At 40.2% G+C, this 22,660-nt stretch overlaps 1 protein-coding gene across 2 annotated transcripts; it reads right to left on the reverse strand.

Moving 5' to 3' along the window:
- Positions 1-698: 698 nt before the first annotated feature.
- On the reverse strand, positions 699-22,535 carry NAA35 (N-alpha-acetyltransferase 35, NatC auxiliary subunit). Of its 2 annotated transcripts, none has more exons than XM_033163951.1 (23): positions 22,413-22,535; positions 21,818-21,950; positions 20,450-20,483; positions 19,026-19,140; positions 18,349-18,423; positions 16,492-16,659; positions 15,754-15,820; positions 15,127-15,170; positions 14,461-14,511; positions 14,001-14,084; positions 13,408-13,522; positions 11,647-11,825; positions 11,179-11,238; positions 10,987-11,093; positions 10,304-10,370; positions 7,954-8,052; positions 7,048-7,226; positions 5,764-5,900; positions 4,958-5,025; positions 4,052-4,192; positions 3,474-3,596; positions 2,209-2,289; positions 699-1,042 (listed from the first exon to the last, which is right to left on the reverse strand). In XM_033163951.1, exons 2-23 carry the CDS (start codon positions 21,939-21,941, stop codon positions 983-985), a joined length of 2,178 nt encoding a protein of 725 aa, XP_033019842.1. In that variant the 5' UTR covers positions 21,942-21,950; positions 22,413-22,535; the 3' UTR covers positions 699-982. The 2 variants fall into 2 exon arrangements, with proteins under 2 accessions (XP_033019842.1, XP_033019843.1); XM_033163952.1 differs by lacking the exon at positions 22,413-22,535 and adding an exon at positions 22,263-22,284.
- Positions 22,536-22,660: the final 125 nt, after the last annotated feature.

Here is a 22,660-nt window from a genome sequence, read left to right on the forward strand (position 1 = left end):
TTGAGGGGAAACAAAATGTACTATACAGTGTGTCTAGATTTTAGGTCTCCTATTTAAGCTGTGAAGAAGGAAACGCATATTCTACAAACATTCCATCAAACTAGCTGGCGCTTTATTTGCATAGACATATCCTTACCTTTAATGGTGCTGTTTAGCTGATACTTCAAACATGTGTAAACAAAAAAATCCCAAACCCTCAACTGTATTATGCTTCAAAAACTAAAATATGAAAACAGTGCACAGAACATATTTACGGAAATAACTTGGTATAGGGCCGCCTTTAAAACAAGTGGAGGGGAAGATGCAACCATGTATGTATAAAGGCTTGCCAAATGCAAACTCTCAGCAATTAAATCCAAAGACATCTGTCTAGAATACTCAACCAGTGGCCAGAAATCACACCCCCTTCCTTTGAAGATTTTGCACTCTAAAAGGATATGCCTTCCAAATTATTGCTTAGCAAAACTCCAAATCAATTTTTGTGTGTGCATAAGTTAAGAACATTTTGTGTGTGTGCATAAGTTAAGAACATTTCATATGAGGTCTAATAAAAACATGCAGCACATCCGCAGAGCCTACCAGTATTCCTTCAGTGGAGAGTTCTGCTTTTTAGTCATCAAAATATAACCGCTCCCTTACTGCAGTGTACTTTTGAAGTGGGCAAGTGTGTTCTGAAATGCTTACAAATATTCAAAAACCATTCATAAAAATGATTTATAGGTAAAACTGCAGTAAAACCAAAACATAACAATGCTTTAACAATGAAGTTGTTAAAATCAGGTCCAATGGTAAAACGTTACACAAACCACTTTAAAACAGCAGTTGTCACTCAGGCTGTGTGGAAGCCAAAATAAAGCTACTCCCAATACAACAGTACTTTTGTCCAAGTGAATCATGTCCCTTTTGCGCACAGTATAAAAGAGCCTACCAAGGCAGCTCTGTTGTACATATTATATATTGTTTGTTCTCCTAATCCTTTGCCTCAAATAAGCTTCACTACTGGGAAGTATCTGTGAGGGGAGAAGTCAAATTCTGGCGGAACCTAGAAGAAAAAACATGGAAAGATACTTTAAAGCATGTCCAAATGACTCCTTAATTAAGCATTTCGGATTCCAAGAGTGAGAAAACCCTGAAGATGAACAGCAAAAAGGTGAGACAAAGCACTCTTTGTCATCTCTTCCAGACACAACCATACAGAACTTATGCAAAGATTAGATACACTGCCAAGTGCACTATATCGGACTAGGGATGGATGAGTCAGTCTTTATCCAATTCATGTGCCTTTTGAATACATCCTGATTATGTGCAGACTTTTTCTGACTTTTTTTTTATTAGGGTTTGCTTTTGGGGTCTTTAAAGTACTGTACACAAGGGATGACTTTATATTTTTTCTGTTTCACAGGCGCAAACTGCCTGGAGTGACTAAAGCACAGCTCCTGCCACACATTTTGAAAATGGGGTCGAAACTGGCTCTGGGAATATCCGCATATGATAAACCCACTGAGCTGTCATTTTCACCCATACAATGATTCTGGGAGGCTTTCAAGGACACTGCATGGAAAAAAGCCATTCTTTCCTCTATAAAATCTCTGGGAGGGATGGCATATCCTCATGACCTGCCACTCCAATAACAGCTTTGTTTTCACCACGAGTGGTGGTAGCTATGTGTTTTAGCTGTGCCAGGCAGCTAGTAACTTTTAAAAGAACAAAAAGCACTGAAATCAGCCCTCTCCACTTCATACAAATACAGTGTGAGGATTCCTACAGAGAACTACATTCCAATCTGCACACTAGTCTGGGAAGTGGAGATCGGGTATGTTCACTTAGGAAATGGGACCCTCAAAAGTGGTGGGTTGGTGTTATGTACGAAACAGGACATGGAGTTCAATGGGGCTTATTCTAAAGTAAGTTGCTGAAGCCCAACCAAGACTTTTACGGTATTACAACATAGCACAATGTCCTTTAGAATAAATGTATTAAAAAGATTATACTATTAAGTTGTTATAGCAACATACCCCACCAATATAATTTGGTATCTGCCATTTTAACTGAAACAATGTACCAATTCTCTTGAGTATGCCATTAAAAATATACTATTTAATCATGGCCCGCTAGCATGTGACATATTTGCACTACATCTACCTCTTCTGATAGTCCAAGGCTATGTTTCAAAAGCAGTTATTATTAATTTAGCAACAATCTGCTTACTTTAGAATCCTTTTTGTGACCTCCTGCCAGCAGCTTCATGACCACAATATTGGGCTTAGCAACTTTAAGAATTCTGTTGACCTAAACAGAAATATTCAAGTTTGATATAGTTCACAGACAGAAAAAAAAGAACTGAATTCACAATAAAATGGTACTTGCAGTGTTTACTGTATTCGTTTTTTTGTATTATTTAAAAAGCAGCAAAACTTTACACAAACACCAACACTCTGCTTTCAAGTTACATTAAGTATTAAGTCAAACTGATTTAAATGCAGTTAAAATTTGAATGCAAACTAACATCAAACTGAAGTCACTGGGGCTGAAATGTGCCTAATGTGCTAGAATATGGCAAATAGCTTTTAAAGACTATGTACTTAAAAAACAAAAAACCTCATTCATTCATTTAATGAACACATGGGGAGATGAGTTGATCCTCTAATCCAAATCCCATAGTGAATTTAAGTTTTGAAGGCAGTGAATAAAGTACAGCTGATTGTCCAAGAACAGCTAGCTAATCAACACCTCATTTTACTGTCAGGGCTCAAAGAAATCCATAAGCACATGTAGAAATGGCCATCTAAAAAAGTAAGTCTGAAGAGCTGAGCACCACCACTGAACAGTAAGGCCAATATAATCTTTATCCTCCAGTTCAGGAATAGTACTAGATCGGCTGAAGTTAAGAGGAAGGGGACTTTTGAAAAATCAGTTTCAAAACATGGAACCTCATCAAGACACCTGTCATCAGCCAAACCAAAACAGTTGCCGCTGCTACTCTATAAATTTGGACAGAAGATTTTGGAAGATGGTGCAGGAAGAAAATGTACTTTTGTTTTGTTGTTGTTGTTGTTCAGTCGTGTCCGACTCTTCATGACCCCATGGACCAGAGCACGCCAGGCACGCCTATCCTTCACTGCCTCTCGCAGTTTGGCCAAACTCATGCTAGTAGCTTCAAGCAGATCCTACAATCCATTTGCCAATTCAAGGGAAACCTAAGAGAGGAATCCCCTTTCGCCATAAACTCAAACAGACTTCAGGTATTTTAGGGCATGGCAGATACATTTGATGCTAATAAGGATATATACCCGGTACTAGCAGAGTTGGTCACACTGAATGTATTTTGCAATCTGCAATACTATTTGTATACCAAGATAATTCCAGTTCTGTAACCGAAGCAATGTTAAATGCTCACCGTTTAAAAAACACCCCAATCAAGTGCCAGCAATTTATACATCCAATTCTTAACCATGTGTTAGAAAGGATCTCACCTCATGGTCTGGGTTAGGGATATTTTCCAGGATCATTTTAGCTTGCTGGAAGTGTTTGCTAGCAGCCATGTAGAGATCAGAGGACTGAGGTGGAGGACTGTATTTGTTTAGGTCAGACATTTCCTAAATATCAGAAAAATAAGCATCCTTTCAGAATAGCCAAAATCCCCCAGAAAGATCCTTCTTTTGAATGAGGCTACACTTTACGAGGCACAGAGGTGACAGCACAATGAAGCAAAATAGTTTCTACACCTTTACTCCCTAGTTCTTCCTTGTATAATTTTGTAATTGGATAAAAGGCAATCTATTAAATAATTTTAAAAGATTTAATGCTTTGCAACTAATGAACACTTGGGAAATGGCTTTTTATTTCATTTGCTTTGGTTTTAATTATGGCATGCTCCCGAAGGTAGGCAGGCAAATAAAGAAGGAACCTTGGGATGTGCCTTGCTTACTGAACAGAGTGTTACCTGCCTCCATTTCAATGGAGGGAAACCCATCAAACTGGTAAAGATCCAAGAGGAAGGGAAATGAAACCATATAATATACACACGTCCTGTAATATTCTTGTGGCTCACCTTGAACTGCAAATAGTGTACGGGTGGTGGCGTGATGACACTGTTGAAAGGGGCAAACCTGTGCTCGTACCGAACTTGCTCACTATCGAGCTCAAACTTTGGCTTTCTCACTTTGCCATCCATATCAAAAGCAATCATAGTCTTCAGGGGAAACAGGGACAGGGAAGAGAAATGCACAGAATGAGAAATCTGCTTATTGCAATGTATCAGCAACAGAAGCGCTGGTGCACATCCAGACACAAGTGACCCCAGAAAGATGCCAGAGGAAAAATAAATGTAGATTCCAGTAGCCTCATTCCTCAGATACAAATTATGCCAGCATTAAGGAGAGGGACTTCTGATACAAGTTGTACGGAACAAATCTGCGTGTGCTAGTTCTGCTTTGTCATCACAAAACAAAACAAAAATGCCAACATTTCCTTAGGTACTATCTGGCATATAAAATGCATCCCATCTTAACTGAGGACAAACGCAGTTTCTTTGGACCATAATCTTTGTTTTTAACACCACAACATGCTGACTATAGTTCTATCCACACACTAACTCATTTGGAAAAGTGTTACGGAATGCAGACATAACACTGTTCATTCTTAAACTATAGGATCACGTGCTCGCCTCCCTCCCAGCAGCAGAAATTCCTCTGCCAGGCCCAACTCATAGCTAGCTTTTGAGCTGAAAGAACGATACTAACTAGTCTGGGATCCAATTTACCCAAAAACTGAAATTGTTTCATAGTTAAGCTATGTTTGCACTGTTCTTACACATAGCATTACTTAGGAAAACATGCAGTCATTTAGGAGTGTTCAAGTGCAGTTTTCTTGCCTTAATTATGAAATGTATCCAAATTTCATTTTATTTTTTTAAAAAAGTTATCTTTACAATCACAATCCACAACACATCACTCACCTTATACATTCCAGCACACATGTTTTGATAGGCTTGGCTCATCGTGATCTCTCTGCTCAGAGGACGAGCTGCAAATTTCATATACAGAAATATTAATGTTGATTTCACCAGAATTAAAAAAATCCTGGATGTAAACAACTAAGGTAGTTTTTTGTAAGTGACAGACCTACAACCCTGCAAAACCCAAAATTATCTACAAGATTCATGTTGCCATAACAAAAATCATGCTAAGCCTTCTCAGGGGCAGAAGAACTGTGGGGGGGGGGATCACTGCTGCTGTATAAAGAACTAAAATAGGATGATAAATAGATGAATTAGGAGTTTTATTACCCAACAATAAAAGTGAAGTGTCAATGTTCAGCCGATTAGTAAGGTTTCAATCAGCGGGGATGTCAGGTGATTAACAGATAGACTCCCCCACGCACTTGCCAAATCTGACCTGGGGGGGTGGGGCAGTAGGAGAAATAGGATCTGGCCTACTGGTGAGATCTAGTTCCGTAATCCCTAAACTAGACTACAGAGAATAAAACACTTTATTCAGTGGTTACCAATTTTGGAAAGTAACTATAAATAGTTATATTCAATTTCATCATTCAGTCACACATAGTCTTACAAATCTACATTTTAAAATGGTCAACAACAAACATTAGACTCACGCTACATGAAGATAAGTGAAATACCTATTGAACAACAACCACATTATTTAGATGGCCGAACACTGGAAAAACATCAATATCAAGTGTTCTAACAGAAACACAAGATGTGATAAAAAACCAGCTTGCAAGATATTTGAAAAGCAGCTATACCTTTTTTCTTTTTCTTGGTTTTTTTATTACTCCGGCCTTTCTGCTGCTCTTCCATTATTCTTTCTTCTGCCATTTGAGAGCTATCAGCACGACTAAGTGTTGACATTAGCCATGCATAGAGAAACTCAGAGAGATACCTACAGCAGAAACAGTACTAAATTTAGGCGAATTTTGGTTACGTTTCTGGGATGGCCAAGACCTCACTCTTGAGTAGCTGAAGAGCACCACTATAAATGCTTTAAATACAAAAACAGGTTTTCAGTATAAGCAACACACCAGGCCTCGGCAATATGGTGACAGATTGTTGAAAACTAGTTTTGAATCCACATTGTGATAAACCAGTTCGAAATATTTGCCCTGACAACTAACTGCTTGAAGCCAGAGAATGCTCTTGTCTGTTGCTCTGCCGGCCCAGCTCTCCTCTGCCTCCTGCAGGGGGCAGCAAACCACAGAGCAGGCACAGACCAGGAACTTTCCTCTAGCTATCACACAACTTGCTCAACTGAGGCACAGAAAGGCTTCTGTGCCTCAGCTGAGCAGTTTAAAGATGTGCCTCTGGCTCGCACACAAGCTGGAGAGGTATTGGGGCTTGGCTGGGCGATGTATCTTGGCTGCTTCTTCCCTCCCTAAGGTGGGGAGGAAGAAGCTGATGATTTCAAACATCGTGATACATCAGCATATTGTTGTATTTACCTGCTGATATGTCACGATGTTGAAAACCAGATATTGCCCAGCCCTACAATATACATCCTTGCAATTTATGGTAAATTCTTGCAAATCTTGTGCAGTATAAATAGCAGTTCAAAGAATGCACTTATGGCGCACTGCCTATTGTGCTACAGCAGGGATGTCCAACAGGTCGATCGCGATCTACTGGTAGATCCCCATGAGGTTTTGGTAGATCTCTGGCTCACTTTCCTTAGTGTCGCTAAAACTGACTCCTGCCCCGTCCCCTCACCCCACCCTCCATTGTTGTATGATGTCTGGAAGGGAAGACAGAGCTTTCTCTGTGCTGCTGTTTTGATCCATAGTGATATTCTTGTGAATGACTTTACCCCTTTAACCCCCCAAAAGCTTTTTTTAAAACCCCTAAAAGGGGGGGCTTTTCTCCTCCCTAAAAAAAGCTGAACCCCCCCAAAACGGGGGTAGATCACTGCCAGTTTTTAATTCTGAAAGTAGATCACAGTCTTGAGAGTTGGCCACCCCTGTGCTACAGAATGCATTGTTTTTTTACTGACAACAATATCTCCTCCTCCCTGCTCCCAAGTAATTTATTCCTCTTACCAATATATGTAGTAGTATTCATGCATACTGTAGAGTTCCAGCTCAAACCCACTCAGAAGATACTGTATCATGATGCGAAGGTTATGGTAAAGGACCCAGGTGCCCAAGCATGCCAAGTGTTGCCTTTGGGGTTCTTGTTTCAGCAGCATACTGTGAAGTGCTGCATCCACTTTTTCTGCCTAACAAGTTGAAAGAAGTGGTGTTATGCTCAGGTATCACATCTGTAAACTGCCAAGCAATATTGACAAGAGTCATGATTTATGCCCACAGTCACATTCTAGATCTAGAGCTGGAAGCTAGAGGACAAGAATGTCATATGCTTGAAACAGCAAAGTTGAAGAAGCGTTCAAAGGAGTATGTCATGCTCAAAATATTCTAATTTGTATTAAATTAAGCACTCTGTTTCCCAGAGGATGTCACACCCCAGAATTTTGTTTCTTAGGCGCATTAATTTTTTGTGTAACCTAGACATTTCTTAACCACTATAATCAATATTTCCCCACTGTGGAATGCTTTTCCTTTCACTAATCCCAGTGCATATTCTCTACTTTAATACACCTGTGTACTTTGTTATGCCAAATCATTTTAAGGAAAAAATATCCCCCCCCCCAAAGTTAAAGGTAAATTATCCCTGGATATGAAATTTTGATTAAATTTTAATGCTTTTTGAAACAGCAAGGAAAGTACAACAAAGGAAGCCTGCAAATGGGGTCCTGGAGGCATGAGGAAGGAACAGCAGCAGCAGATAGCTTGGCCATTAGAAACTCTGTCCAAGGTTCTAAGGCTGACTGCACAGCTTACACATTGGACAATTACAAGAGCTGGTGGGTGGGAGGAGGATAGAAAACACAAGGCAGTGCCTATGATCTTATGCTCTGTACAGTATTGTGTCTCCCTTTGAATTACCTCATCTTGCAAAGTAGCAAATTCCTCAAGAATATGGCCAAGTTTATCTCTCTGACGAGCCCTATTGTGCCCATGAATCTGAATCAAACTACAGAATGGCTGGGGAAAAAAGAAAGACTGGTGAATTTTTAGACTTGTACTTCATTTTCACACACTAGACTTTATTTGCATTACACATCATAAGGCTGTTCCTTAAGTTAACGGGAGGCTGCCTGACACTTTGTTGCGCACATCAATGCCCAACTTGGCCGTTTTGAAATACCAACAAAGGAAACCTGACTGAGTTCTTGGCTCAACTGCAGAGCTGACTTAAGGCAGTCGGGTGCTATTTATCTGAGTCCATGTGCTGGTTGGACGACACAGAGCCAAACATATTCTGCATATTGCTAAAACAAACAGGTGTAGAAAGATGCCGCTCATTTCAAAGACAACGCTTTAGATGCAACTGGACACACTTGGTACAACTTCTGCACGTGTCTAGCAAAGAAATCACAGGGATAAAAAGTAGGATTTGGAAGAAACTTTCTCTTTTTCTCTGATAGGTCCATGATTAGCTGTTGGGAGGTTCACCAAAGACAGTATCAGATGAGGGGATGAGTGATTCAGAGTCTGAGCCAGTTGTGACCTTTGTGAACATGGCTTGGGCAGAAAGGTCCGCTAGGGTGGAGACAGGCACCTGCAACAGGTATTGCTACTAGTGACATCTTGATTAGGGTGGGTGCCAGTTTCTTATCCCCCGCTGCCTGATATTTAACTTCACTGATTCAGCAGAATGATGCAGTAACAAAATAAAAGCTTGCTACCAGCGCCTTAAAGGGTAAAAGCTGGAGGCTCAACATTTGTGTTAGGATTGCTCTTCAGCATGCAGACTATGGAAACCTCTGCTTAGATCTCTCGAAGCCTTTTAAAACTTCTAACATTCTATCCATCATCGAACAAGGACAAAGCTTGCTTCTAAAGGTTGATCTCACCCCAATAGCTCTCTTTCTTCTAATCCTCCGTGGGGCAGGAATAGCAAGGGTCCCAGTGCCCTTAGCAGGCATTAAGGGACAGTCTGAAAAGAGGGAAAAGGAGCCTTCAGATGGATGAGGAGTCAGTCCTCTTTCTTTTCTATTTATTGGGGTGGAGGAATAGTAGGGGACAGAGAATGCTCTGAACATTTCCTAAGTATTTTAGGGTCTCCATGACAGACATCTCTGCACCCTTAAGAGTTCTGCTTCATAAACACTATCTTTTCCCATAGAACCTTGCAATTGGGGGTGGGGGTGGGCAGTGCTAAAGTCTGATCAGGTGCCTGAGGACCCAATGAGATGTTGTTTGCAGGGGAAGCATCCAACTGAGGTAGGTCTGTTTTACACAAAAACAAGTTGAGGTGACTTAGAATGCCCATCCAAACTATCTCTGTCCTTTATCTTTTGCTGCCTCAACTGCTTCATTCAAGCTTGCAAAGTGTAAGTAACTTCAATCCCTACAGGCAGATAAACTGAAGGAACTCGAGGAAGAGGAGAGTAATCTGTGGCAGACGACACTTGCTACTCAATCACAGCTACAGTAAAATCCAGAATTTCTCCATTTACTTCTGCCATGGGGGAAAAAAAACAAACTTACTGAAACCAAAACTTCAGGCTGGGCCTCCTCCTTTCTTTCCCAAGGAGTTATATTATAAATCATGGTCCTCACGTGGACATTTGCTCCCTCTGTCATAGTATCTAACCCCAGTGTCACAGAAGGGATTCAGGAATGACACAGGGAAGTACAGTAGCACCTCGGCTTATGTTACTCTCGGGTAATGTAAACTTTGGGTTGTGAAAGCGGCAAACCCGGAAGTGTTTCGCCAGTGCGCATGCAGAGAAGCGGTCTGCCGTCCCACGCACATGCGCAGAAGTGGTCCCTCTGGTTGCGGAAACCTCGGGATCTGAACGGAGCGCAAGAATGGATCCCATCCGCAACTGGAGGTACCACTGCACTTCTTTACACAGTGCATAGGCTATGGGATTCCCTATGACAAGATGCAGCAATGGCTACCAACTTGGAAAGTTTAAAAAGGGGACTAGACAATGCATGGCACTTAAGGCCATGAAAGGCTCCTGGTCATGGCAGTCATGCACTACGTCTCGGAGCAGAAGTGGCCTGCACCCAAATGCCAATGACTGGGGAATGCAAGCAAGAGAGTAGTACTGCCCTCCTGTTTGTGGGCTCCTCATAGGCATCTGGTTGGCCACTGTAGGAATAGAATGATGGACTAGATGAACATTTGGTCCAACAGTCCTCTTTTTACATGATAATATACCATCTTTTATACTTAATGTGCATAAGTGTTTAAATATTCTGTAATGCCACCAATACTCACTCGAACACAGTGCGTGACAAAGGAGTCAATGTAGTCCTTAGCCTGGTGGTTATTATACAGACAACATCTAAGAGAGAAGGGACAAAATTGTACTAAGTGAAAATCCTGCAGTGTTGTAAAATCAAGAGGTTGGCTTATCATCATGAATATGCCTGTGCCATATTGATCTCATAACTGTTTCTAAGGGGATGTGTAAACCAAAAGCATTGAAAACTAGTGAGAGATTGTGTTCATTTATGACTCCGTTCTTAGGAAGTAGTGGATAGTATAAAAAGCTGCATGATCCTGAATGGGAACATAGTCAAAACCTATTTTAGGTTCTACGTATTCCTTGCAGATTTATATCTAACATTTTTGTGTTTCTCTTTAAAAGTTTGGCATCACATGGGAACAACTGCAGTCATGAGGAAGATAAATATCATCTCCTTTTGGCCTACTCACAGACATTCAAGGAGAGGCAAATGACTGGCCATTATTCACATACCAAGTTACAATGCAGTAGAAGGTAGTATCTAAGTCCCATTCTGGTATCACAGCCTGCAAAGAACTGCCTTTTATAGGCCCCAAAGCATGAACAATTTTCATTTATATGAATCTAGTCAGATGCTGTGTGATTTTGTTAAATAATGAGATATGAGGTAAACATGTATATAATAATATCAAAACTAGATTTTGTTACTCACTTAGGTGAAAGTACTGGAGGACTGACAAAAGATCGCAGGGCATCTTTCACCATATCTTGCATGAGATGAGTACCAAATACCTTTTTGTTATCCACAAGAAAAGTAGTCTGCAACAAACAGTAAATTTGTTACTTCACACAGCGACTTCACACACCTAAAATGTATTTTCTGTATATGTGATTTTCTACTTGCCTGTAACAATGATCTTGAAAGAACGCAAGGTGACTGTTCACTAAATTCACAGAAAAAATCCTAATTTATAAACAGAATGTGAGGGAAATTATTAGCATAACACAAAGATTTACACCATGAAGAAATAAAATTCAGCTTTGCGCTGATATATGAGTCCATTAGAAAGGACTATCAGTCATCCATAATAACCTCCTAAATGCCTATAATTCGATTTGTCTACTCCTTGACCACTTTGCTGATGTAGATACCATTAATATGTTGAAAGGGAGAGGACATTGGTTCTCTAAGACATAGTTTTCATCTAAGTTTTATATTCTATGTTTCCTCTATATTTATTCCGTATGTGAAACAACAAGAAGTAAAATCAAAGAAAAAGTATGCAGATATTTGTGCACAAGTCCCAGGAGCTATTCAAGTAACATTCTCTTATGTCCCTATGAACAAAAAGCTAACAGTGTTGATACTTACCAGTATGCAGTGCAAATTAGTTAAATTGACAACTTCACAGACAGTTTTTATTCGGTCTATAAGTTTTGAAAAATAGTTGACCATTTCTTCCCTTTTAATAATTTTTGCATATCGAGGAAAAGTTGGAGGAAGCAATCTCTGATTAACAAGGGGTTCAAAACCCATCATAATAGGGTGATCTATAAAAAAGGAAAGACAAATGTTCAATTCCTATTCTTATTCCCAACTAAGTGCTATACCACACACTACTTACTTCATCTAGGGGGGAAAATTAGGGTGGGGGGGGAAACAAGGCATTCAAAATATTAAGCAATTTCTTCTTGTCAATTAAGCAATTTAAAATGACTATTAGAAAAATATTATGCTCAAGGAAATTTAGTCTTGTTAGTGGCATTGTAATAGCTATTATGTATTATGATTATTTGTACTGTTGTATTTAGACAGATTCTTTTTTTTTGCAAACTGCTTTGAGCAGTAGTGCACCTGCAAAAAAAACCAGAACTGTATATAAATGACTGATTTATGACTGTGCATTTTTCTTCTCAGAAGGGAAACTATTTTATGCGTATTAATGTATACTTTACTTTGTGTGGATGAAGCTGTCTCAGAGCTACATGCAACGTGACTGGATTTTGGCCATGAGTTTTTAAGACGGCCATAGCCCACTATGACTCATCAGTTGGGTGTTCTAAGAAACAACATTGTATTGATTCACTAATAAAACACATACAGTCGTACCTTGTGTTACGAACGCTGCATGTTGCGTCCGTCATGGGTTACTTCCGGGTTCGCGCATGCAGACGCATCAAATGCACAGATACTGCTCATGATGCAAATGGGGCTCCAGAACGGATCCCGTTCGCATCCAGAGGTACCGCTGTATTTGTCAAATCACAGCTAGTGAATTGTTATCAATGAGAGCCAGGTGACTGCTTTTTCACAGCATCTATGCAAATCTCTGACTGTATCATGGGAAGTCTATGCCGTCAAGCATGGTATAGCATCATTCAATAACATCCAGAGGGCAAATGAGGCAAAAGATTGTTGCCAAGTTGGCCTATACCCACGAAAGCTCTGCCACACCCCACCTGTGTGAAGAGGGCAAACATCTGGGGGTGGGGCAGTTTAAAACCTGGTTCAGCAGACAGGGTGTTTGTACCGCAAATCAGTGGTGCCTGAAAAGCCCCTTTCAAATTGCTGAGCAAAATAGTGCTTTGAAAAGAGCTTCTGAAGAAAAGCAATATAGATCACCTGCCATCCTTGTGCCAGCCAACAGGTGATTGATTGGGGACAGCAATGCCAATCTGTCACACTTGGCCCACAAAGGGTGGGAGAGATAACAATCTGACCCACTGGGCTAAAAAGCTTCCACAACCTTGCACTAGAATAACCTCCCTAATGACATGTGAACTAGCTCCTTCTTCTTGAAATAGCTCCAATACCCATTTATTTAGAGTGCCTTTTGGAGATTTACAAGATGGGAAGCTGCCTGAATGATTCTTAAACCACAGAATTTTGCAACCTTTTACATTCTGTGGACAAGAGTTCTGCATCTGTGAACAAGACTGCGTTAGCTGAAAAACCACATACAGTATTATGAAGAATGTTCAATAAAAACATCTATGTCTAGAGTAACTAGAAGGTAAAGTAACAGATCAAGACAAAAGATCAACCTAGATGAGCATAGCAACGGGCCACTGAGTGGTTTTGTACCTTAACAGAGAACAAAGGCAGAGAACACTTCTGAAGATAATTGCTTACCTCCTTTTGTTGTGTCATTCTGAGCCTGAATGCCATGGTGTAATGAATTGTGGATAGCAGAAAGCAAGTCAGCTGCCTGAGTCATCAACTTCTGAGCTTCTGCAACTGCACTAGTCTTAAAAAAAGCAATTTAAAAATCTCTGTGAATGACACTAGGCAATAAAGTAACACTAGTATTTCAAGAGCAACAGATAAATGTCTACCATATGGTCCAGTAACAAAGCAACAAAATTATGCAACAAAAAAGTTATATATGTTATATAATTGTAAGAGTTTATCTCTAAAGCTATGCTTATGTTTTAGACATGCTGCAATTGATAGCTATGAGCCATGTAATCAGTAGAAAGTAATCCTACAGGCTTCATTAGTGTGGCATAAAACGGCTACTGGGACAGATGAAGGGCACATCCTGTCCACCATCCTGCCCCTCGGATGCTCATAAGCAGGACATGAAGACAGCAGCCTCCTGTCCAGCACCACCATTCTTTGGCCCCAGCATCTTTATTCAGCCATAGGAAGCCATTGAAAAGTGAGGTTTCACATACCCATTTGCCTTTAACGCTTGAAGCAGCAATACTCTGTAGCAAGCATACCTCTTTTTTGGTAAAAGCTATTAATACAGTCAGTAATACTCGGGTGAACTTCACTCTGCTGAATACTGCAAAGCACTGTTGATGCTATAAGGGGGAAAAAATCAATCCTAAAATTAATGATTTCCAAATTTCCAGAAAAATAAAGTTTAGACAAAATGCCAGAAGCACATTTACTACTCATATATACAAAAAGTTGTTTTCCAATAACCATTGTTTTGCTGGGACTTTACTATTGATAAGATTAAATTATTGTATCTTATGTGATTAATGTATATTTAGATACTAGATAATCTGGTGCATAATTCAAGCCCAGTAAAAAAAACAACACAAAAATAAACAACTGTATGATTGGTCTTTTTGCATAATTCCTTGTAGCTTCTTGAGAAATATTTTATTTTAGAGCACTTTAGTTGCTCTAGTAGCTTTTTTACAATCTAGAATAGCATGCATCCATCCTTACTTCAAGTTCTACTTCTGGATCTCTCTCTTCTCCTTGTCGACTTCTAGTGCTCTACAGTAACACACATTAGAAACAATTTAATTGGATATTAAGTAAAGTGCAAATTTCACTTTCCAGATTTTGCTGATTCTATCTATAGTTTATAGATCTTTGTTTTATACAAACTGCTTAGAAAATTTTGGACTAAATAGTTTATAAAGTCTTCCATTACCTATCCCTCTCTAGTAATCTGTTTAGATGAGAGCACTCTATGTCCTCATTCACTAAGACATGTCATAAGATAAAGATTGGTTCAGACAACACAATAAGCAAAACAATGGCTTAGATCTGTGCAGCAGCAAAACCACCATGAAGGAGCAAACCACCATGATCTCCATCGCAGATGCTCGTACATGTGAACTTGACCTATATTTATAAAAAAACTGCCTGGTGTCAGAACCTAAGACACGTTTTGTTATGACAGAATTTATGAAGAGCCACCAGATTGTTACATCATATTGCAGATCTACTAAGGGTTTGAAGTTTGTGATTCTGTGTTTTACGTTAGCTGCAATTGTTTGTACTCGTTACCATTTTGGGGCTATATTTAGCTTGCATTAATTGTGCTACCAATTTCTACATAAAATAAAATAAAAATTGGGGGTGGGGGAAGTGAAAGAAATATACCTTAACTCGCCGTTGCATGTCATCCTCAACATCCTTCAACATACCTGAAAAAATGGAATTCAGTTTAGAAGCATAAATGCCACTTGACAGACTCCTTTGTGTATCTAAGTGAATATTTCCATGCTACATGCAACAGCCATTCTAACGAAATCAGGGAGGGGGTACCTGTGTCCCTCCAGATGTTGTCAAAGCATAACTTTGATCACCCCCCACTATTAAGAATGATGGCCAGAGTTGCAACCCAACAACCTCTGGAAGGCCATAGGTTCTTTAAAATCTTAAAATTCAGAACCCTAAATGTATTATTTTGATTTGCCTTCACTAATTTAATGAGAGCATTCTTATTCTGAAGGTATTGTATTTCAAATAATCCAAACCAAGATCGGACATAATGGCAAGCTTGGCTTTGACAAGACAAGACATTTGGAGGACCGTCTCATTACAGCTAATTTCTTGACCGTACAATCTGTGCATAATGACTGAGCATTAGTACTTATGTCAAAGTTCAATGGATCTCGATGGAACTGGATCCTAGGTAACTGTGCATAGGACTAGAATCTTATCCTTTAAAACCTATGAAGCACAACTTTCTTCCCAGAAAAGGGACCGAATTGTTTCAGCTCTTACCTGTAACGCGAAGATCTGTCACACTATTCGCCATTTTAAATCCATACGTCATAGACTGAAAATCTTCCTAAACACAAAAAAGAAATATTAAGTGCTACAATCTTAGTGTATCTGCCAACAACAGCTTCCTTCACACCTTTATGCACAAAGCACTGAAAATCTGGCTCTAGTTTTAGGTGGAAGCCATGCCTACAGATAATTTCAGTAGATTGCTTTAAAAAATGCAAGATGTGTAAAATGCAATATAAAATGTTAAAATCATCATTCCATCAAAGTACTGGGGAACAAAGATAACTATTCTAGGCTGTATATAATTTCCTGGAATAATAATATAGCTGATGTATAGGCAGTCTAGGGTCCTTCCAGATGTTCTGGACTACAGGCTCCAGCATGGCTAATGGTCAGGGATGCTGGGGCTTGTAGTCCATAACATCTGGAAGGCATCATGCTGCCTATCCATGACATAGTGTTACAAAACACTGCTGCCCAGGAAGCTGTTTAACAAACCATTTTTAATGATAATTTCATTGCTTATTCTTTTTGTAAGCCACAATGATATTTTAAAAAAATCAATCGAAAGGTATATAATTTTTTTATGAAATCAAGAACTAGTTATGAGTTTTAAAACCAGAAACTAAAATTGGAAGACAGCAGCAAACTAAAAAAAGTTGCACAAGGCAAGTTGTATTTACTAATAATGGGTAGGAGAAATCATCAGCTGAACAATGACTTACTTACCTCTTCAAATACTGCAGCTTTGTTTACTTTTTCTCTAGCAATATCACAGATTTTGAGGATCCCCAGAGCAAATGCCTTCATGGCAGGATCTTCTATAAAGTCTGGATTATGAATATAAAGGCAAGTGAATACTGTCTGTGCCAAAGAATGGCCTTCCAACCATGTTATCTGAAAAAGAAATCAAGCTTACAGAATGAAAAGGGCAGGAGACCAATTTTGTTACTCGATTCATATTTTTTTCACTAAGAGTAACTGAATATTTAACTTCAATTCCACGATCCAATAGAGGTGGGAAAATGTTGATTTGAATATTGCCTACTCCATTCTACAGACCGCATGAAAAAACAAAGATGCTCTGATTTACATCATTAATGTTTAACATCCATTATACTTCAGTGAACAAATAAAGGTAAAGGTACCCCTGACCATTAGGTCCAGTCGTGGACGACTCTGGGGTTGCAGCGCTCATCTCACTTTATAGGCCGAGGGAGCCGGCGTTTGTCCGCAGACAGCTTCCGGGTCATGTGGCCAGCATGACTAAGCCACTTCTGGCGAACCAGAGCAGCGCACGGAAACGCCGTTGACCTTCCTGCCGGAGCAGTACCTATTTAGCTACTTGCACTTCTGATCAGCAAGCCCTAGGCTCATGGACAAAATCTGGAATCCTAGGCAGAGTCACAGAAGGTAGGGAGTAGAAACTTCATGCACAAATGAACTTTGAGTGGCAACATAAGATATGCCACCAGCAAATGACATTAATTCTTAAGGACTTCAGGCCCACTGACCTTCCAACTTGCTCTACCACATTTTCACCATGTATAAAATTCCACAATAAACTGGGCCTGAAAACAGAAGCCCTGTCAGAGCCACTATCAGAAAATTGTAATCCAAAGGTAGTCAGGTACAATGACCTTCCACTTGCTCTTTCACATATGCTTGAGGTATAAAACAGCCCACTAAGCTTGGCCCAACAACGGAAGCCCTACCATGTCCTACAGCAGGCATGTCCAACAGGTAGATCGTGATCTACTGGTAGATCACTGGACATCTGCGGTAGATCACTGATAGATCATTGGTTCCCCCCAGAGAAGCTGAACTGTAGCTCCCCTAAAAAAAAGTTCAACATTTTACATCCTCCCTGAAAAAGCTCAACAACTTTGACCTGAACCCCAAAAAGGGGGGTAGATCACTGCCAGGAAAGCATCTAGACCTACAGGAAAGCATCTAAACATCAGTCAGGATCTATGTAGGGGATGTTTCTTCAGGACTAGTGCAGCTGCAAGATTGTTACTACTCTTATCAGGGCACTTGTGATGTAGGAGGCTGTGGCATGGCAGACAGACCAGGGCCAAATAGGTCAGATCTCCAAACACAACCTTATTCACTGCAATCTACCTGGCCTTGGAATTCACCTTCCCTCCATAGGATGCACTAGCATAGTGGGGGATGCATGGCTGGTTTTCCTGGATTTTACCCAGTGTTAGTTTATCAATTTATTTCTGCAAAGGAAACAAAATCTTGGAGGATGAAATCTAATACTGTACATTTTTCATTTTGTCAGAAGTTTGATTATCCAAACTGAGCCATGTTTTAAAAATTATTTGTTTGGAGGAAATATACCATAGCTCTAATCTGGACCCTAATTCAAAGTGCACTTCTATACATGTTTACTCAGAAGTAATCCCACCCACATTAATAGAAATCTAGTAGTTGTGTTTAGAACTGCATCTCCAGAAAGTCCCTAGAGTTAAAATTGATAAGCTGTTCTAACTAGTATTTTGACTGGGAACTTATATCAAAACACTCCTGGAGTACTGTTACTCATACTAATGAAACATAAAAACATAATATTCTTACCAAGCAGCAAAAACAAGTGTCCATGATCCCTATCAACTCAGGTAACGATAAATCTTTAATTTTAATGGTACCATCCTTAAAAAGAGAGAGAGAGAGAGAGAGAGCGCACATGAATTTCCATCATTGGCAAATTAAATTACATCAGTCTACCCAAAAAAACACCTGTATGGGGGCAGGGAGGTAAAAGTGATGTGCACAAATGGAAGTCAGACTCTAGAAGCAGCGTGCAGCTTTCTGCTGAGTTTGTAGTGCTGTGTGATGAAAGAAGTCATGTATGGAACTCCATACAGTCCTCTCTGCCTTCTCCCGTAGAACCTCCCCTCCATGTGTAGTTTTATTGTAACGGTTTGTATGTTTTAATACATTATTAACACACAGAGAGAGAGAGAGATAAATAGTGTTGATGTTTAATTGTTTTTTTAATTATTCCTTTCCATCCCCTGTTTTAAAAACTGTATCTATTTTGGCAATAAGCTGCCTTTAGGAAAAAGGCAGGATATAATAATAGTGGAACAGAGCTGTTCTACACTCATGTGAAATGGGGAATCTATTTTTATAGCCAACATCTGAAATTACACAACTGCTTTAAATTTGAAGTTTAGCATATTTGAGTTCATAAAATGATAATCATTTTCATGAACCACCAAGCAGCTGACAAAAACACAAAGTGTGCCAACCTTGATAGCTTGTTCAAAGTTAAGAACTTTTCGATTAACTTGGTTTCCAATCATACCAGCATCCATCTTGGGATCCATCATTTCAATAGCAGACATTGCTTCAAAAAGACCAAAACTACGGAGAGCAACACAAACAGAAAAGAAAACCTAAGCTGCAACTAATCAATTCATATATAAGGCAAAAGTTGTTTCAAAGCGTAACTGCCAAATACTGTGAAATAAAATCAAAGAGTTTATGCAATGTATTCGTATCATGCAACTTGTGAGTAATCACCTTAAATTAAGTGAATAGTAAGATCCCCTAGTAAGATGCAGAACGCATATATGAAGTCTTCAAAAACATTTTAAAGGAAGGAATTGGGAGATTCAACACACTGAAAAGCAAAATACCAGCTAAATGCAGAATTAATGAAGCAGTAAGATTATTCATTACCATGGATATACCTTAGCAGTTCAATCCTATTCATGACTACACAGAAGTCCCACTGTGACACAGGCAAGTGTCCTTCCCTGGTACAGGGATCAGGAATTTGTTACCCAACAGATGTTGTTGGACTCCAGCTCTCAACAACCCCAACTGTACAGCAAACGATCAGAGATGATGGAAACTGTAGCCCAGCAATATCTGGAGGGCCTCATAGGTTTCACATCACTGATGTAAAGGAATTAGAATTCTCAGGGAGGAAACTTCATCTGTGTCCACAGATGCCAGAGTTTACATTGAAATCAAATCTGCTAATGGACTTAGGTATTCCATGCATGCATAAAATAAATAAAATATGTGTAAGATGAACTGAAATGACTGTGAATGTCATATCCACAGTGAAAAAAATAGTGAACAAAATGTAATATAGAGCATGAGTTTAATTGTTTTCCATAATCTGAATGATTATAATCTTCATTTAATTTTACAAAGCTTTTACAAATGTATGTTATGTGCCCAAGCTTTCTAAGGGTTCAAAGCTTTAACTAAGCAGCAGAATAAACAATTATGAAAGAGGCCAGTTAAAACTGTTCCAGAGATTAATATTCTACCTATAGTTATTTCTGACTAAGCGTGTTTGTGGCTGAGGCTTAAGAATCTGGTTTATATAGGAACCGTATACCCCAGTCCTAAATAGCCTTTTTCCCCCTGAGCAGGTTATTAGCTGCAAGTATGACTATACCATATTTCTACAGAATTAAGTCCTCCCGAGCTCAACAAGTGTGCATAATGCTGAAGCTCTGGGTTGCTTTAAACAGTTTTCAGATTGATAGCATAAAACAATGTTAATTAATGTTCTTTAAATAGCTAACATGTTTGTCAAGAGCACATGCTTAAAAGTAAGCACCACAAAAATCGGTAGAAGACACTTCTATGTGTTTGATTCAGATTAAGATGTGAGAAATACATTATGAGAACTTGTTTTTAATGGTTCACTCACAGTTTGTCATGAAGCAACTCGCCCAACTTCAATTCTACAAGGAAATTTAAAAAGTCAAAAATTTACATAACTACTCACAAAAACTATTATATATAATAAAAGAGAAAGAAAAATAAACCGGGTTGGTTTTGACATAATGCTCAGCTACAGTTTAATATTAAAACAACAAGCTTAACTTTCCCCAACCTTGGCTCATACATTCTCCCCATACTTTGTGAGCAACATGAGGCTTACATTTATATACTGCCCTTTACCAAAGCTTGTTGCATAATCTACGTGGTTGATCTTCATATGGTTAGTGGAAACAAACAAAGTTCAAAACATGAGTTTTCAGACCTGGCTAATTTTCACTACCGGTAACCACAGTTTAGGATTTGGAAGACATACAGTGGTGCTTCGCAAGACGAAATTAATACGTTCCGCGAGTCATTTCGTATTGCGAAAATTTCGTCTTGCGAAGCGCGGTTTCCCATAGGAATGCATTGTGCAGGAGACAAAATCGCAAAACGTTTTCGTCTTGCAAAGCACGACCATAGAAAAATTCATCTTGCGAGTCACCTAAAAAACCGCAAAACCCTTTCGTCTAGCGAGTTTTTCGTTGCGTGAGGCATTCGTCTTGCGAGGTACCACTGTACTAAACTGCAGTAAATCTAAAAGAGAAGTAGAATCTTCTGATTGTCTCCTTAAAATGAGCTGCAGGGCTCAGAGAAATAAGCAGAAATCAGTATTTTGAAAATAACTTTAAAATCCAGGGTTTTAGTGAATCGTAACAAAATACACTGGGCAATTCATTGAAATTAGGGCTCAGGTCCAACACACATGCATATCTAGTGTCAACACCGCCCTTCCCAGAAAAAGAGGAAGGTAAGCCATTCATGCCTCTATCATAAGAAGAACCAAAAAGAAAATATAGTATTTTTGAAATTGGGTTGCATGAAACAGAATCTGGCACGCACACGCACACAGCCTGTTGGCAGCCCCCAAGAGGGCTTCAACCCTCTAATCTCAGCAAGTGGCAAAAAGCAGCTGCTGCCACTAATTAAAGTGGATCATTAGCACATAGGGTGGGAGAGTGATGGAGGGAATGGGAAGGGACTTTTCAAACTGGTCCAAGTCAAGTCCACAACTCTCCATAACTCTCTTCTAAGTTTCCACCTAGCATTTCTTCTCCAACAAAGCATAAGAAAGCTGGCAGGGACGGTGGCAGAATTCACGTGACAGAGACTCCACCTTTTTTTATTATTATTACAAGGACAATACCTTTCAATTACAGAGACTGTATCATATCTGCCCTCTAGACATTTTGAGGGCATAGCATCGAATTGTGCAAAGAGAAAAACCCTTCTGGGGGGGGGGGGGTTAATTTACCTCTACAGCAGTCCTCAAAGTCTTGGGTGATATCTATCCAGCTCGTGTTACTCTTTTCCATCTTCTCAGGTATATTGAGCTCCCAACCCGAATCATCATCTTCTACTGAAGCCTTCATAACCATGATCTTAACCTGCAAGGATTTGGAGGGGGGGCGGCGGGGAAAAAAAGGAGATCATTCAAACCTGGTCCTTCGGAACCGGGGAGAGAAATGGAAGTGCTTTATTTGAAAAGGGGCCTAATTGTGCTCATTTGTCCTGTCACTGTTGTTTTCAAGGTTTTAAGCCGATCATAGGGGGGGGGGGAAGATAGAGAGAGAGCCAGTTTTAAAACCTGGCCGTGCGTGTTAATTGCTGACACACACACACACCCCCGACCAAGGAGGCTGGAGGAGAAACGCCTCAGCAGCCGCACATCTCAATCCTGAGGCGGGGCCTCCACCCACCTGCTCCGCCGGGCGGCGGAATGAGGCCCCCCCCCCCGGCCCCGAAACGGCCACTTCCCTGTCCCGCCTCGGAGCGTAACGGCTGAAAAGGGAAAGCGGGTGGGGGGGGGCGGCGGCCGACCTTCTCCCCCCCCCCCGCGGCTGCCTTACCTGAGTCGCTCGCCTCGCGCAGCGCAGCCGAAGGAACCCGCTTCCCCTCCCACTCTCAGCCGCGGACCAGAGAGAGAACGCCAAAGCGCCGGCCCGCCTGCTGCGCGTGCGCAGGATCGCTTCATTTCCACCTCCTCATCATGCGCGCGCACCTGCCCCCCCTCCCTTCCCCGCAAACCACCAGCTGTTGGGCCGGACGCCGGATGTCGCGCTCGCGCACGGGACGCCCGTGCTTCCTTTCGCCGTAG

This window comes from Lacerta agilis, chromosome 11 (assembly GCF_009819535.1).
Source record: "Lacerta agilis isolate rLacAgi1 chromosome 11, rLacAgi1.pri, whole genome shotgun sequence".
Lineage (NCBI taxonomy): Eukaryota > Metazoa > Chordata > Lepidosauria > Squamata > Lacertidae > Lacerta > Lacerta agilis.